Source organism: Podarcis melisellensis (genome assembly GCF_964234715.1).
Source record: "Podarcis melisellensis genome assembly, chromosome: 16".
NCBI classification, from domain to species: domain Eukaryota; kingdom Metazoa; phylum Chordata; class Lepidosauria; order Squamata; family Lacertidae; genus Podarcis; species Podarcis melisellensis.
In genome coordinates this window covers 40,015,126-40,033,292 of record NC_138533.1, presented here as the reverse complement: position 1 = coordinate 40,033,292, position 18,167 = coordinate 40,015,126, and the positions used below count along the sequence as shown (strand labels likewise).

The window sequence follows — 18,167 nt, the reverse complement described above, 5'->3', positions numbered from 1 at the left end:
TTGGCCCTCTGAGGTCACCTGACATCAGATGTCCCCCCAAGGCTGCAGAAGTAATGGATGCTGTGTGCTGTATGCTGTATGCCCCAGCTGGAATTGCCTTTGTTTTCCATAGTGGGAGCAGGGATCCATTGCCTCCTTCTAATTTTATAGTGCGTCTAGTCTGTACCTTTCCATGGCCAGGAGACTGTCACTTGGGAATGACAATACAGAAGTGACTTTCTCGGTGGTAGCACCTACTCTTTGGATTGTGCCCCTCCCCCTCGGTAGCTTTAATTCTTAATTCTTAGACTTCTTTCTTTTGTGTAGTGCTCAGTTTTAACCTATGCTATATAGTTTTATTCTTTTTTTAGTTAGTTTCTTTTGATAGTTTTTTTTATTTGATAGTTGTATACTTTATGTTGACCACCTAGAGCTCTTTTATTACATGGTATATAAATTTGAATGAGTAAAATAAGGTAGCTGTAATGCTTTATTACCTCCCCCTCAAAAAAGTGAGCAGACCTGTTTCCTTCTCTTCTTCCTTGCAGGAAGGTTGAAGACCTCCAATTCCGTGTAGAAGAGGAATCTATTACAAAAGGCGATTTAGAGGTAAAATGCCTCCAGCTCTGCAAAGTTGATTGTATGGGTTAGGATTATTCTAGCTACAACTATTGCAGATTATAAACAGACGAAAATTACAGGATTTTATGCTTGACAGTCCAGAAATTCACAAGACAAATAGAGATACTGTTATATTCTTTACTGGAATATATTCTAAAGTTGTGTAGCTTGTAGGAGTACTGATGGTTTTTTTTCCTAATTCTTCATCCTGCATCTGAACAAGTAACTTAGTTTCATTCATATGTTTTTAGTTCCATCATTTATATATTTTGCAGGCACCACTCCAAAATATTTATTACAATTGCAAACTAAAAATCCAATGCTAAAGTTTTTAAAAGTTGCAGTGAATAGCTATATCCTTACTGAAATGAATGCTGAAGTTGGTATATTTTGGTATGTACATTAAGGCGCCAGTAAATAGCCCAGTCCATCATTTATAGTAAATATCACTCTGCACTTCTAGACAACGGCTTTAGTTTCTTAGACTATGTTCTATTCAAGTATTGGATAAAATGTGGATGCTGAGCATCTTCTTGCTTCATTGCCAATACACGTATTTTACCAAAATCTGTAGGCACGTTGATTTGCATGTTGGGCTTAAGCAGAAAAGCTCCGTGCTTACATTGCTGTTTTGGCTCTTAATTTATAACCTTGGCTATCTTGAAGCTTCTTTAACATGTTCTTGCTTAGTTTGAAAAAAACAGAATGTTTAGTCGCTGCCTTTCCCCCTGTAATATGTGCAATGCAAAATTCAAAACTGACTTGCAGAGCCGCAAGTAGTTTCAATCTGGAAATGCTAGCCTTGTATTGAGATGTCCATTTCAAATCTTTTTTTAGTTCAACTTTTACATTAGTCTTTCATACACTTTATCTAGAATTCATGGAACACTCATTTACTCTTTTCAGACTATAGTCTTGTGTCCTTTTTGTGTTATCAGTATATACAAAACCCCCCAATAATTTTATTATTTATTTCAATAACTTCTTCCCATCCTTACTTTTTGTGGACTTAGGTAAATAAAGGGTGGAAATGTATTAACTTTCTCTCATTGAAAAGTGGCTGCTCCCTCCCCATCATCACCACAGTGAGAAGTTTTAAGTACAGTGTTATATGAAGTTTACCTTGGAAAAGTCTTAGAAATCAGTTTTGTTGGAAAACACATTGGCTACATGCCCCCTTTATATTCTGGACATAGCATACAATTCAGTTTATGTATAAGTTCTAAGAAAAGATCACACTGTGAACCTAGCCCCCCCCCTTGTGCACGTGTACACATTTGCACGCAGGCACACCCCCCAACAGCCTTTGGCAACCTGTGGAACTTCCGTATCCAACAGTTTCCATGGGTGGGTGTGCTTGTGAACAGTCTCTCAATTTCAGGTAATTCTTGTATTATGGGGTCACTGGGAGAAGAGGAAAATCATTTCAGAGAGAAAGAGGTGCAATTCTATAAATCTATCCCAGTCTGAAGAGTCTGAATGTACCAACTTTTTTCACTGTATTTAAACTGTAGTGTTAAGCATTCCCATGAATTTTCTTTGTTTTAATTTTGCTGATAGCAAAAGAGGCAGATTTCTGAAGATCCTGAGAATGTAAGAGGACATCTGAATGTGTGGAGATACTCCCCCCAACCCATTTTAACACAGACAGTTTACCAGTAAAACTTCTTTTTGATGATGATGTATTTAAACCACTAATGAAATAATCTGCTGTTGGGGCCTAAGCTTCCGTGTTTGTGTGCATGTAGTTGTGAGAACCACGGCAGCATTCTAAATGTAGGATCTTGTGTAATTCTTGTTAAAAAATAATGCTGTATTCATAGATTTGGTTTGTGTTTTATACCCAGTCCTCAAGCTTCACACAGTGCTCTTAATTCTAAAGCCTTGTGATCTTTTTTTGTAGGCAGTTAATCCTGGGTTCTGTTTAAAACCAGCAGAAGGCTCAGCCTCTACCAAAATTCTGTTGGCCAGCCTAGGAGCTCTGACATATGTTCAGTGGATGGCAGGTCAGGAGATGAGACTCCCATGTTCCATGAGAAGAGAGAAAGGCAAAAAGGAAAAGATAAAAAATTTATCCTTCAATTAGCATATCTCCCACCTGTTCAGTTTTAAATCTTTCAGAGAAATAGTTTCACTTCATCACATGGAAGATTCTCTTCCCTGCTTGACTTGTTTTGCTTGTTGCAAAAGGAAAAAAGTTAGTGGCTTTTCTAAGATCCCCAGGGACGCAACCGAAACAAAATAGAAAGATGAAGCTTGTTTTCAGCTGTGCGTTCTTCCATGTTCCATTTGCCCAGAGCTAAGTGTAGCAAACTTGGTCTCTTCTGTTCTTCAAAATCAGGCCATAGTGTGTTCAAATAAATCTGCATGCAATCTGTCCCTTTCCCCCTTTTCTTTTTTTGGATACTTTGTGCTTTCCTCATGCTCTGATATCTTTTATATGCTGGTTGCCTCCTTTCACTTTTAATGTATGGTAGCAGGCATCTTGCCGCATAGGCATCTTTGTTTTTCAGGGAAGCTTGCTGAAGTGCTAGCTGTTGGCTTTTTATTTGAGCGTTTGCTAAAAGGTTGATGCCACATCTTCTAGGGTTCTCAGCCTCCCAGGACAGGGGATTTGGAATGATCACCACCCCATTTATTCCAGTTTGTACCTGTAGAAAGGTGCTAGAGCAGAAATAGTTTTCCTAGTTGTCTGATGCTCCTTTGCATTTATAACATCATAATTGTATACATTTAGGGTATGAAGGTTTTCATGGTATTGAAAGGGAAAACTGCCTTGTTGACTTACAATGTCTGAAGGCCAAACTGCTATGAGAAGCACAAGGCAACAGCTAGTAAAAAGCTTGTCAACTCTACGCAGAAAGAAGAAAGAGTCCTGGAGTCCACTTTGCATGATGAAACCTTATTCCAAAATAAATTAGTTAAGTTTTTAAGATGCTAAAGGACACTGATTTTTCCCCCTGCAACCGACTAATGCAACTGCCCCTCTGGGAGTTTTTATGCAGAAATAAAGTTATAGATTTTATACTGAGGGCCCAAAATAGTGGGTGGGATATTTTTTGTAACTGCAGAGATGCAGGCCTCACACTTCAAAACTAGAGTGTATTTTTTAAAATTATCTTCTTCCATACTCCCAGTTTTGTGTGTGTCCATATTACTTGCAGCAGGTAAGACACAAGGGCAGCTGCTGCTTTTCTTCTAGAGATTTCATCCCTGCCTCTTTCTGATTTGTATCATATCTGGAGAAATGGGAGCCATTGATGTAAAACTGAAAACAACACCTCAAAAAATTAGCTGTCTTGAGAAACATCCCTTGGAGTAAAGCATAATTCAGCATAATCTCACATTTTCGTGAGTAAAATAAAAAAACTGTACAGCTATTATTTGCCTACAGGCAATTTTAAAACAGAATTTAGAAGAGAATGCCATACATGGGACCAAATTCCACCCCCACCCCCCAAAAAACCCCAGTAGAACAAGGTGATTTCTTCTTCACAGTTCTTGGTAACTAATTTTTGGATTTTTACCATGGAAGAGTTTGATTTTCCCAGGGTGCTTTTGTGCCTGTCTGCAGAGTTGCCTTGCAAGCTCAGCAGTGTGCGTATGAAGAAGGAGAAGAAGGACTGACCCAGTGACTCGTTTAGATCCCCTTTTTCTTGCTCCTTTCTTTATCTGGGAAACTGAAGAGTCAGACGCTGCAATGATTTACATCTAGTCCAGTGATGGTCCTATCGAGAGGACCATCTTTTTCAAGGGGAGACTGTTGAAGGAGGGATCCCGGACCAGGTTCCCTGAAGGGCTGTGTTGCCCATACGAACTTGCCTGAGTCCTTAAGCAGCTTCAGAGGCACTCTTTGGTCCCCTCCATGGCCATACCATTGGCACATACTAAGGACAGGGCATTATCAGCAGTGGCACCACAATTATGGAATTCTCTTTGGAGAGCTCAAGTCAGCCACTTTATTTCCTTTCCTGCCTTTAGATCACGGTTGAGTAATCTGTGGCCCTCCATATGTTGTTGGAGTCCAAGCCCCACCGACAGTGGGAGTTATAGCTCAGCACCCTCTGGAGAATCATGGCTCAGCCACCCCTACTTTAAGTGAGCTGTTAAGAAGTATTTATTTTAGTAGGCATTTAGAATTTAAAAAAAACTTGCCTTAATTGTTCTGTTTCTACCTCCTCTTTAGTGTTACTGGTTGTAATATTGTTTAAATTAATTGATTTTAATGATATGTGGCTTCTTCATTAGTTATACACAGCTGCAGAAAAGTGCTATTTAAATGGCAGGTAATAAAAAGAAATACGTCTCATCCAATCTTTTGGGTATACTTGGAATGGGTTGAGACTGACTGATCTTTTCTAGTTGGTATACTAGAGATGGTGACTGCTGGTTATCATGGCTGTTATTGTCCCATCACCACAAATTGTCCCTGCACCGCAAATGCAGTATGGCTGCTCTCCGGTGAAACTTTTCAGAGATGCTCCGCCAACACCGTGTTTTACTCACTTTCTAACTTCCGTTGGTTGAAATATTCTGTGCTGCAAGTGGTAAAAGGTTAGCCATACCTCATTGTTAGCCATTCCTCATTTGTTTTTTACACATAAAAAACAAGTTCTCTATTAATTAATTGAGCTCTTCAAATCAATTTATTTGAAACATTTATACCCTGCCCTTCTGGTGTAAAAATACCACTCAGGACAGCTTATAAAATAAAATACTGCTGTTTCATAAAATAATTACAAAAACGGGACAGCGTCAGCTGTTGAAAAACCAAAGAAACATTGTCTGCCTCATCAACAAAAAAGCCTGTTTAAGAAAAATGGCATTTGGTAAGTGGGGAAGAACAGGAGGGGACCGACTGCCCGTTACAGGACCTGCTGTTCCGTAATCTGGGTGCAGCCACTGAGAATGGCCCTCTTTTGTCTCACCCAGCTGTGCCTTCAACAGCACGACACCCCCTTAGCCCCCCTCGGGACCTGTCCCCCAATCCCCACCTCATTAGCTGCATGTTCAGGACTGGCCTTAGGTGCTCACAGCGAAGGCACCTTCTCTTGGATCTGGCTAAGCCTGCCAGGCCTTCAGAGAGGGCAAACTCCAACCAGACCTTCCAGATTCACACCCAGTAATTAATTCTGGAGGTGACTCCTCTACCTGGCATGCTAGTCATGAGGTAAATAACTGCTAAATACTTTTGTCATCTATATATAATGCAGGGCTTTCTTGGAGAGCTCTCTTATGTTCCTTACTAAAAGCAGATACAGTGGTGCCCCGCAAGACGAATGCCTCGCAAGACGAAAACCCGCAAGACGAAAGGGTTTTTCGGTTTTTGCGACGCTTCGCTAGACGATTTTCCCTATGGGCTTGCATCGCAAGACGAAAGCCCATAGGGAAATCTCGGGGACCTTTTTTTAAATGCTGGCGGTGGGGAGCAAAGCCTTTTCTCCCCCTCCGGACTTCAGAAGAGGTCCAGGAAGGCCGGCGGGGGCGAAAGGCTTTGCTCCCCACCGCCAGCATTTTAAAAGCGGTCCGGGATAGCAGGGAAGCGCTTCCCGCTATCCCGGACGGCTTTTGAAGGCAGGCAGGGGGAGCAAAGACTTTTGCCCCCTGCCCGCCTTCAGAAGAGGTCCTGGACCTCTTCCGAAGGTGGGCAGGGGGCAAAAGTCTTTGCTCCCCCCTGCCTGCCTTTCCGGGAGAGCGGAAAAGTCTCCGCTGTCCCGGGAAGGCAGGCGGGGGGGAAGCAAAGGCTTTCGCCCCCGCCAGCCTTCAGAAGAGGTCGGGGGACAGAATGTCCCCAGACCTGGTCTGAAGGCGGTTTGGTTTCCATAGGAACTCATTAATTGATTTTTAATGCATTCCTATGGGAAACCGTGCTTCGCAAGACGAAAAACTCGCAAGACGAAAAGACTTGCGGAACGAATTAATTTCGTCTTGCGAGGCACCACTGTATTGCTTACAAGTATTCTGAGTTAAATGTCAGCAACTGAAGGCTTCAGGGCTTCTTAGGATGCTGTCCAGCCATTCATTTGTCCACCTTGCAGCAAAAGAGGTGAGCAGAAAATGGCTTCTATAGGCAAAAATAACTTCAACAAGGAGTTTGGTACTTGTTTTGACCCAGCAACTAGGTTTTCCTTGCAGTCCACTTCAAGGATGGTTATTGATGCCCTAGTACATCACCCCTCACTGGTGCTGGTTCCAGGTTTGGAGGGGCCCTTGGACAAGGTGCCGTGTAGTGCTCCCCTCCCCAAATCAGCCTGCCTCCTCCTGCTCACGGCTGCTGCCACTATGCACTCCCATGTGCCTCTCTGGGCCCAGAAGGAAAGGAGAAGGCGTGTGGGGGTTGCAAGACCCTCCTGGAGGGAACCTGGGACTTATAGTGTCAGTGTGAATGTTTTGATCTTCCACAGATGGCAGCACCTGTTTATGGTCAGGATTCATAGGCATGTCACATGATACCTGTTCAAGGCAATTGTGTCTCTTCACACCACAAAATCCCCAAATCCTCCTGCATCACTTTTTGGTTTGAAGCAATTTCCAGCTCTCTGCCTTGGGGAAGGGGGCCCTACCTTTTATCACTTCTGATCAATTTTGTAGCAGTTCTTTTTGGTGGGCATCCTGTGGTAATTCACTAATAAGATGCCCTGAGAAACCCTAGATCAATCTTTGGAAGGAGTCCAAGTTACCTTTAGTCACCCCCCACCCCCCACCCCCGCTTAGATAAATCTGGAACTTAATGCCAATTCATACAATTTCTGCGTTTTGGGTGACAAGTGAATCTCTAATCTTCTACTCTTCTCTTAATAGTAGAAACTATTAAGTACAGCAAGACCATGAGCAGAAAAACTTGTAAGTCTCTAGGGATGCATTCAGACTTATCCATAAGTGAGTGGATCTTTTGCCTGCTACCACAAGCCTTTATTTATTTTTAAAAGCCAGTCAGCATTTCCCAGTGAGCACCAGCAGTCTTGCAGTGGTGAAGAAGGGCTTCAGAGAGTTGAAGGGCCATCAAGTCCCCTGCTTGATGTAGGAAATCCAGAGCAAAAGCATCCCCAGCAGATGGCTGCCTAGCCTTGTCTTGAAGAGGTCCAGCGAGGGAGAACCCCACGTAGTTCATTAGTTCCATTGCCCAACTACTCCTGCTGTTTAGAAGTCCAGCCAAAATCTCTTCTCCAATAATTTAGGGGAGGCCATAGATCTAGTCCTGCCCTCTGGAACAGCACAGAACAAGTCTTTGCCCTCAGGTATTTGAATCGCATCTTACAAAGCATTAACTATTCTAATTTGTGCTGATAATTGTCACACTGATAAATAACTTTGGCTGCATGACTTTACCTTGCCATTTCTTCTTTTTCTTTTTCTTCTTCTTCTTCTTCTTCTTCTTCTTCTCCATGCTCCTTTGTCTCTCTGTGTGCACATCTTTTCTCTCAACATATCAGCCATTTGTCGTCACACACTTTCAAGTCGGTCTTTCTCACCTGCAACATCACCTTGTTTGTTTTTTCTTTTTTGGTTTTGTTACCCACGTGCCTCTTTTGCTGCTCATCACTGGTAGAAGACAACTGGTGGCACATCCTGCATGTAGCTCCTCTTTCCTCTTGTGCTGGCATGTGATGGTGGCACTGTTGTGTTCTCTTCCTTTCCCTTTTTACTAACAGACGCAGACCAAACTGGAGCATGCGCGCATTAAGGAGCTTGAACAGAGCCTGCTCTTTGAAAAGACCAAAGCTGAGAAACTCCAGAGGGAGTTAGAAGACACTAGGGTAATGAACTTCACTGTTTTAAATGAACAAGACCTGATTTTGGTTTTGGGTTTTTCCGTGATGGGGAAGGTTCCTGAGGCTGAAGCTGAATGGGCATAAGATGTCTGGGGAGAAGATTGGATATGTCACCCTGTCTTCTACTGCCATTACACTGTTAAGAGTACAGTGGTGTTGGGTACAATTAAACATACAATTAATTTCTTAAAATGGCTTTCTTACTGTAACAAAATGCAGGTAAGATACTTTCAAATGAAAGAGTAGAGAATAACACATCCAAAAGCACATCCACAGTGAGTGAAGACCTTGCAATTCTACACAGTCGTTCCTCAGCTGATGATAAAATAGTTTGTTGTGAAGACTAATTTTGATGTTTTGGTTCAGTTTAGTGGTGATTCTTCCTGCAGTGATTGGTGTTGTAAGGAAAGGGCTTTAAAAGTTCTTGGATAGCTCAGTGGCGCTTTGGTTACTTGTGGGGCTTGTACGGAAACGTGACCTTTTGTGAAGAACCTGAGGGGATGGAGTTGTATCGTTATCCATTTCTACACCTGCTGCCATTTGTCTTGCTTAGAAGCAGCATCCCCAGTCCTTAAGCTGTTTCCAGTAAGAGCTCTGCTGAAGACAGTAAAGTTAGATGAGGCAAACTTTCCCCCTACACCCTTGGTGCTTCATCTGAATCTGGATCACTTCAGACAGTCAGGGTTTGAAAATATTTGTAGCTGTGCCCTGAACTTCTGTTTTGTACTTTTTAGCAGACATAACACAACTTTTATTTGAATATTTTGCTTTGAAATGGAATAGTTTGTGGCCAGAACCTGAAGCATTCCTTTAACTTTGAGCCTCTGTCAGTTAGACATCTCACTTCTGGAGGTCAAAACCTGATTCTTAACTTCAGGCACGTCAACTTGCTGCATCCTGCTCCAAAACGTACTTGCAGCTTATCAAATCATCTTTCTTTTGCATCTGATTAAGACTCTTAACCAAATGGATCATTTTCATCCCAGTCGGGAATGTGCCAGTGTCCAGATATTAGCACATGACACTTGTTCAGAGTCTCTTGGGGGGGGGGGGGAGACTTGACAAAGTTTAGAGTGAGCTTGGGTTTGGATGGAGGTAGCTTTGTTTATAGGACTGGGAAGGGAAACTCTTGTCTGTCTACCACAGCCAGGATTTCATGAAAAGCTTGTTTTCATTTATTCTAGATGCTTTACATCCTTCTTCACCATCCTGGATGATTTGGACTAGAACACTTAATCAGTCCTATCCAGCACGTACAGTCATACCTCATGTTGCATCCGCTTCAGGTTACGTCTTTTCAAGTTGCATCCCATGGCAACCCGGAAGTACCGGAACAGTTACTTCCTGGTTTTGCCGCTCGCGCATGTGCAGAAGTGCTAAATCATGCCACTCATGTGCGCAGACATGGCACTTCTGGATGCGAAAGCTTTGAGTTGTGGACGTGCCTCTGGGACGGATAACGTCCACAACTCAAGGTTCCACTGTATACGTTTTTAGTATAATCCTAAAAATGTAAAGGAAATGTTAATCTAAGGCCCCTTTTAGTACGGTTGAAAGGGCCATGACCACATTCTGCCTCCAGTTCCAGCCAGAGCTAGATCTGCCTTGTGCTTTACAAACTGTCAAAATGTGCTGCCGTTCTAAGCTTTTGACTTAACCTGTTTTGTATTATCACTAACTTCAGTCAGATAACCTACAGATCAGTTGGAGCTAAAGTGTAATTTTTAATATACCTGAGAACTATGTGCTTTTGGAGGCAAAGACTTTTTTAAAAGAACAACTAAATGATGGTCATGAAGCTGTTATAGGCACATGTTCAGTAGGTTTTAATTTATCATTCCTTGACTTCAATTTGCAATATCACCAAAGGTGGAAATTTAAAATACTGTATTTTTTGCACCATAACACTCACTTTTTTCCTCTGTGCGTGTTATGGAGGGAATGCCTATGGGTGGCATGCCTACGGATTTTCCTCCTCTAAAAACTACGTGCGTGTTATGGTCGGGTGCGTGTTAGAGAGCGAAAAATACGGTAGATTGCCAAGATTTAGTTAACCTTCCAGAAACCCTCCTGGGAAGTGCTAGAAAAGCCAAGTTACTGTCCTGAGGAAGTGATCAGCAAACCTCTCCACTCTTAAATGAAATCCACTGTTTTAACCATTTCTGCCCTCCTTTGTTTTTTTTTAATGCTTCTGATGCTAGGTGGCCACTGTATCAGAAAAATCTAGGATAATGGAACTGGAAAGAGATCTAGTACTGCGGCAAAAAGAAGTAACTGAGTTACGAGCAAGATTAGAGTCCAGTAAGCCAGTCAGCAATGTGGACACGTCTCTCTCACTGCTGCAAGAAATCAGCACACTGCAAGAGAAGATGGCACTGCTAAGCAAGGAGCATCAGGATGAGGTGAAGTCACTGAAAGAGAAGGTTGGAATCAGTGAAGAGTCATTCCATAAGGAAATTAAAACCTTGTTGGCATCCAATGAAAAGATGTTGAAAGAGAACGAGTCCCTGAAAATGAAGCTGGATGCTGCCCACAAGGAGAATTCAGATGTGATTGAGTTATGGAAATCCAAGCTGGAGTCTGCCGTTGCTTCACATCATCAAGCAATGGAAGAGCTGAAGACCTCTTTCAGCAAAGGAGTTGGGGCTCAGACAGCTGAATTTGCAGAGCTCAAGACCCAGATTGAGAAGATGAGAGTGGAGCATCAGCGCGAAACATCCAACCTGAAACTAAAGCAGGAAAACGAGAGGCTGCATCTCCTGAAGGAGGTTGAAACTCTGAAAGAGAAGCTGCTGGAAGTCACAGAGGACAAGGAGAGAAGCTTGGAGGTCTTGAACACCAAATTAGAAAGTGCTGAAGATCAGCATTTGGTGGAAATGGAAGACACGCTGAACAAGTTGCAGGAGGCCGAGATAAAGGTAAAGACGCTAGAGGGGCTCCAGGCCAGGTGCACAGAACAAGCCAAGGAGATTGATAATCTTAAAGCAAAGATCAAAGGCACTGAAACAAAGCTCTTGGAACTAGATGCTCTTCAGATGGCAAGTTCTGAGGGTAAACTGGAGCTGGAGAAGCTTAGCAAGGAGCTTGAGGCAGCTGAAAAAAAGATACAGAGTTTAGAGAATGACAGGAATAATGAAAGTAGCCAGGTTTGTACCAACATCCATCCATCCATTTATTTTTTTCATTTTTAAAAAAACTTTTATTTATGCTGTTTTGTGGTAGTCTGTTCTTAGAGAAAGGGTGTTATGAAATATTATTTAGTGATGGGTTTTTAAAAATCTGGACATAAAACGTATCTATCAGTGGGCAGACAGAACAAAGTCCTTCATGCAGTGCATAAACTATGTCGTTGCTGCCACAAGACGGCTGTCAGGGCCACAGCTTAGATGGCTTTAGATGGTGATTAGGCGATGTCTTGAAGGATAAATGTCAATGGCTACTAGTCATGATGGCTAGATGCTGCCTGCTGGTTTGAATTCCAGTTGCTGGGAACCAACAGCAGGAAAATGCATTTATGCCCATGTTTTGCTTATGGGCCTGCTGTGGGCTTGTGGTTGGCCACTATGGAAAAATAGGATGGTGGGCTAGATGTGTTTTTATTTTGAGTACTATTTTGGTATATGTGTTAACTATTCAGGCAGCAATGAGGACACTTCCTGTTTGTATTGCAACCTACCAGAGTTTTAATCCAGTCTAGAAATCTGCTTGTTGCAACTCCAGAGTTCAGAGTCTGCCTGAACTGCTTATTGGCTCCTGGGAATTCTGCCCAGGGTGAGATGCAGAGGAAGTGTTGGGCTCCAATGCTCCCTCCATCCTCTGCCTTGACCGAGAAGCCATTTTGGCATATAAGCAGTATATAGAATAATATTATAGCAACAACAGAAATACTATATTTCCCTATGAGAGAGGTGAAAGATCTTTAAGAGAGAGAGGTTGTTTTTCTTGAATTAGGAAAAAAATAGGTTTTGATTTTCCTAGTTATTTATTGTTCTTAGTTATGCAAGGCTCCTAGTGGTGCTTTGTGCAGCTACTGAGCATGTGGACACCTGCTTAGCTTTAGCAGTGCTGTAGCACCAGGTGCTCTCAGGATTTACAAGTTCCAACTAGAGCAAATAGCTAGCAGGTTTCCTTCTTGCACAATTAAACACTGTGATAATAACAGTGCTTGTAATGCCCTATCACAAAACTTCCTCACATGATAACTTAGATACTAGCTTTTACATATTTCCTTTCAGGCATCAATTGTTTTTTAAAGTCCTGTGGAATTGCAGGTTTCCTGCAAGTTGAACAGTTAAACCTTTATCATGAGAAGGCTGTTCATGACCTCTGCAACTGACCATAATTTCAATCATGGGAATGAATGTATGTCCAATGTCACAAATGCTTATTGTTTCACAGTGTGATCAAAGCAAATACTTGCACAATCTTAAGATCAGAAGTAGGCCCCATTAATTTCAGTGGACTAGCCATTTAGTATTTAGTATTTACTAAGACAATTTAAAAAATTCAGTAATCATGATTATATTCCTAATGCAAAAATGAAAATATACATGATACTTCTGAACACAATTCTAATTTAGTTTACATACCATTTTCTGTTTAGTTTATATTCATGCATTTTGTTTATTTTTATTATTTTTAATACTTTTTATTATTAATATTAACTCCTTTTTATTATTATTTAATACTTCAACAAAATCCTTTGTTTTGTCCTTTTGTAACTCTTTTATTTTCACACAACATAATAATCCTTGCTAGGCTGTTAGTCTGGTCAAAGAACTACAAGCGAAAGAGCAAAAGATTCTTGATCTTGAAAATCACTTGGGTGAAGTAAATCAGCTTAAAGATTCTTTGGGAAAGGAGCTTGAAGATTTGGTAAGTAGCTGGTGGAAATTTCACCTGCACCCCCTGAGCTATGCTTTGCGGCTTTTATAATTGGGATTTATTGGAAGTTTCAGATCTAGTCATCTTTACATCCACCTGTGTCTTTGGCAAAATTGGACGGGAAAATATTAGCTCTCTTGTTGATTAAAACTCTGTGGCTTGAAATGTTGCCTTGTAGTAAATCCTAAAAACACAATGAAGTGCCTTTCTGCACCATCTATTGGATTCCACTGGTATCTTTGTATCTGGGCAAGAGCCATGTCTTTTGTTTCCCACTCGTTGCTCATGGTCCACATGTTGCTGGTCTGCCTTTCTCAGGGTCACTGCAATTTTTGGAGTATTAAAAGCTCAATATTTTATTAACCTAGGAAGCTGCATTGTATAGAGTAGGACCACTGCTCTTTCTATGCAGTCTGCAGCACAATTAGTTGCATGCAAAACATGGGTCCCAGTGCTGGGCTGCAGCCCTTATGAGCATCTGACAGAAAGCAAAGACATATCCATTAGTGGCTGACACTCCACACAGACACTTACATCTGAAAATAGAAGCAACGATGTACTCACTCCTCGTGCCTCCCGGTCTATTGTGCACTTATTGATAAGTGTGATGTTGGACTAAGTGGCAATTGCCACAGACCAAGAAAAGTGTTATAACAACACATGGTCCATAATGTTTTTTTCTTTATAACAGCACATCATTCAATAGGGTACAGGCATCTCTCTGTGCAACAGCCCACATGTTACAGATTTGGGAAAACCCAAAGCTGTTGGTTTTAACATAAACTAAGGAGGAGTTCTGCTTCCCAGATGCTCTCTCAGACTCGAAATACACCAAGTCAGAGTTTTCTCCATTGGTCTGTAGCAAAGGTCATTCTGTTGTCCACAGTTTTCAGGTGACTTCATGTCCTTTTCACATGCCCTGTAAAGAAGAATGAGGTGCTGTGAAGATCCTGTGTTGTTGGCTTAAAGGTGTATTGAACCAATTACAGTATATCTTTAAAAAAATCAATGTAGTACCTTACCATATTAAGCCAAATGGTTAAATGTGATTTTTTTTCCCCCTACCTCCCAGAAAGAAAAATTTACTGAGGCTGGTGATGAGGCAGAAAGTATACAAAAATCTATGCAAGGTATGGTTCCTAAGAATGCAATTAAATCTTTTTAAATGAGTGTGGCAGACAGACAGAATTGCTTCCTTTTATCATACATGCCTTATTCTAAATGTAATGTGACATTGTTTAAAAATCTAACCAGTGCTAACATTTTATTCCCATAGAAACTGTTGAAAAACTAAACCAAAAAGAACAACAATTTGCACACATGTCATCTGAACTGGATCAGCTGAGATCTAACTTGGCAGGTAAGAGAAGGTGACTAGGTTGAAATATTGGGGTTTTTTTATAGTACATTTTCATGTGATGTTCCAACCATTACATGTGGCACATTTTATTTTATTCATAAATTCTAGACAAACAACAGGAATGTTACAGGTTTATTTTTGGTAATTTTATCCTACCTTTAATGCAACCTGAAAGACAATTCTAAAAACAGCATCAAGAAATCCACCACAGGGCATGTGACACCTGGCCTCTTGAAAATGAAGCCTAGATCTTGAAGTTTAGCCTCCTGGCTGCTTAGACATTTGTCGCCACCCTAGATCTAGACAACATTGCTGGAAGGTCAGATCCCCTTCCCAGGACCCCTCGTCTCTGCCCACTTTCCTCAGCCTCTGGACTGGACTTGCTGGTACTCCTCTCCTTCCTAGTGGTCGGCTCCCATCCACCCTCTGAGACGGGGCTTTGCAAACTATTTTTCATACTAGCAGAAGCCCCTCTCTGATTCTGTCCTGCCTCCACTGAAAAAAACAAGTTTTTCTTTTGCAGGATTTCTCCAGAGTTGCTTAACTCCAGATAGACTTTTGCTTTTGTGCTATTCATCCTGTTGGTCAAAGCTTTTGTTGTCGTTTACATTCAATTCCAAGTTTGAAACTCCACATGTAACTTTCCATTTGAAGTCAGCTGCATTCTTGGAGATTAGATAGACAGATAGATCTTTACTTTACATTAAAGTTTTTGCTTTCCATCTCTTATGTCTTCAGGGCATGTGGTTTGTTTTTGAATATACTGTTTATGTACTTGGTTGATCACTTTTCTTCCTTGTTCAGCCATGGAGAAGAAAATGAAAGAAAGAGAAGAGAGAGAGCGCCAACTGATCGAGGCTAAAGCCAAACTCCAAAACGATATAGCCGAAATAATGAAATCCTCAGGAGACAGTTCTTCACAGCTTACAAAGATGAATGATGATCTCCGGCAAAAAGAGAAGTAATTTACCTTTCCTGGCACTTTCTGCTATCCTTGACCTGGTTGCCAGGAGCTGTGCATTTTCTCTGATTTCGTTTTGAGGAGGATGAGTTCATCTTACCAAACTCTCTTTAGTTGTGCATCTGGCTCTTGAGTTATAATACTTCTAAACTGTTCCTCATGTGTGGTCTGTTGATTTCAACCCAAGGAATGTGGGCAACATTAACCAAGGAATTTTGTTTTGTTTTGTTGCATGTGTTTTGGCTAGTAAGCAAAGCAAACCTTAGAGCAAGGTGGGTGGGGATCTCAGTGGCAGATCACCTGCGGAAGTCAGTTCTTGGCATCTCAGGTTCAGAAAGCTTCCTCAAGTTGAAGGTCCTTCCCAGCCCTGTCTGGAGATCCTGGAAGCAGAACAGTCTGCATGCATGTCATTAGAGCTGGGTGATATTTCAGTTCATCGTCTGAAACTGGAATGAAATTCAGATTGCGATACTGGTTTCAGACATTTTGAGCTAGCAATATATCACGGCTTCCTAGCCACTGCCAGCACAGTGCATTTAACTCCCAGCTGTCTGCCTGCCTGCCTGCCTCTACTGTGCTGGCAGCGGCCGGTGAGCCGCAATTTATTGCCAGTTCAAAGTGGCTGCTCACCTGCCTGTGTGTTTGCCTTTGCCTGAGCAAGTGGGCTGCCTCTTTCCTTTCGGTTGGTTGCTCTTCCTGCAGCCAGCCAGGAGGGAAGAGGCTGCCAAAGGTGCAGGCAGGCGGATGGAGCACCTTCTCCGGCTCCCCTCGGCTGAGGCCAGGCTGCAGAGGGAGGGAGGAGGAGCTCCTTCACCCGAGCAAGCAGGCAACCTCCTTCCTTCCCTCCTGGTCACTCCTCCCTCCACAGCCCAGCCGCTTTTTCAGCCCTTCTCAGTGTTATTTCAGACATCATGATATATCACTATATCACGATGGTTAGCTGGTGATATGTCACAATGTTGAAAACCAGATATTGCCCAACCCAATGTGTTATGTACTCTAGCGCTGGGCTACATTCCCTCCCAAAGATGGAGTTAGAAGGATATTCAGAAGCACAGATGGGGAAAGACCTTTGGATCAAGACCTGTAGAGCGGTATTGGGTTAAATGGACAAATGGTCTGCTTCAACAGAAGAAATATTTATCGCTCTGCCCCCAGCAAAATAGGTGTCCCTTGTGCGGACATGCTGGTTGCCAAGGAATCTAGGGTATGGCCAGGAATGATTTCTGCATGTTTTTAAAGTATTGTTTCAATATTGTTTCAATATCGTATTATCACTTCTTGATTTTAATTATCACTTGATTTATTCGTATTCCATACTGTCCTGCAAAGTTCAGTCTAAACTCATCAAAGCATTTAAATTTTAACAATATATCTGTAAATACTCTTTAAAGACATTCCATTCTTTATTTAATCTCTATTTTGAATCATCTCTAAAACTTCCAGTCATTTTGGCTAGTTCTATATATTCTATCATCTACACTCTGCTTTTTAAGATGCTGTCTAGGTTTGTCATTGCTTTTCTCCCAAGACGCAGGTGTCTTTTAAAATCTCTCACTACCTCCATTTCTTCCCCTTCTATTTGCCAGGAGGTGATGGGCCCAGTGGCCGTGATCTTCGTTTTTTGATATTGATCTTCAGACCATATTTTGCGCTCTCCTCTTTCACCCTCATTAAAAGGTTAATTCCTCCTCACTTTCTGCCATCAAGGTTGTGTCATCTGCATATCTGAGGTTGTTGATATTTCTTCCGGCAATCTTAATTCTGGCTAGGGATTCATCCAGCCCAGCCTTTCGCATGATGAATTCTGCATATAAGTTAAATAAGCAGGGAGACAATATACAGCCTTGTCGTACTCCTTTCCCAATTTTGAACCAATCAGTTGTTCCATATCCAGTTCTAACTGTAGCTTCTTGTCCCACGTAGAGATTTCTCAGGAGACAAATGAGGTGATCAGGCACTCCCATAGTTTGCTATGGCACTTGCCATAGTTTGTTGTGGTCGACACAGTCAAAGGCTTTTGCATAGTCAATGAAGCAGAAGTAGATGTCTTTCTGGAACTCTCTAGCTTTCTCCATAATCCAGCGCATGTTTGCAATTTGGTCTCTGGTTCCTCTGCCTCTTCTAAATCCAGCTTGCACTTCTGGGAGTTCTCGGTCCACATACTGCTTGAGCCTGCCTTGTAGAATTTTAAGCATAACCTTGCTAGCGTGTGAAATGAGTACAATTGTGCGGTAGTTGGAGCATTCTTTGGCACTGCCCTTCTTTGGGATTGGGATGTAGACTGATCTTCTCCAATCCTCTGGCCACTGCTGAGTTTTCCAAATTTGCTGGCATTTTGAGTGTAGCACCTTAACAGCATCATCTTTTAAAATTTTAAATAGTTCAGCTGGAATATCATCACTTCCACTGGCCTTGTTATTTGCAGTGCTTTCTAAGGCCCATTTCACTTCACTCTCCAGGATGTCTGGCTCAAGGTCAGCAACCACACTACCTGGGGTGTACGAGACATCCATATCTTTCTGGTATAATTCCTCTGTGTATTCTTGCCACCTCTTCTTGATGTCTTCTGCTTCTGTTAGGTCCTTAC

General features: G+C 41.9%; 1 protein-coding gene across 15 annotated transcripts in view; it reads left to right on the top strand.

Annotated features, from left to right (window-relative positions):
• CLIP1 (CAP-Gly domain containing linker protein 1) overlaps window positions 1-18,167 on the top strand; it is a 105,287-nt gene that overhangs the window by 41,713 nt on the left and 45,407 nt on the right. For 7 of the 15 annotated variants that reach the window (XM_081892885.1, XM_081892878.1, XM_081892884.1 and 4 more), the window contains exons 8-15: window positions 528-588; window positions 2,161-2,193; window positions 8,253-8,357; window positions 10,574-11,518; window positions 13,131-13,247; window positions 14,329-14,386; window positions 14,533-14,616; window positions 15,421-15,577. In XM_081892885.1, coding sequence (XP_081749011.1) covers window positions 528-588; window positions 2,161-2,193; window positions 8,253-8,357; window positions 10,574-11,518; window positions 13,131-13,247; window positions 14,329-14,386; window positions 14,533-14,616; window positions 15,421-15,577 — 1,560 coding nt within the window. The remainder of the gene's footprint in view (window positions 1-527; window positions 589-2,160; window positions 2,194-8,252; window positions 8,358-10,573; window positions 11,519-13,130; window positions 13,248-14,328; window positions 14,387-14,532; window positions 14,617-15,420; window positions 15,578-18,167) is intronic. The other 8 variants (XM_081892879.1, XM_081892886.1, XM_081892880.1 and 5 more) reach the window with 6 other exon arrangements.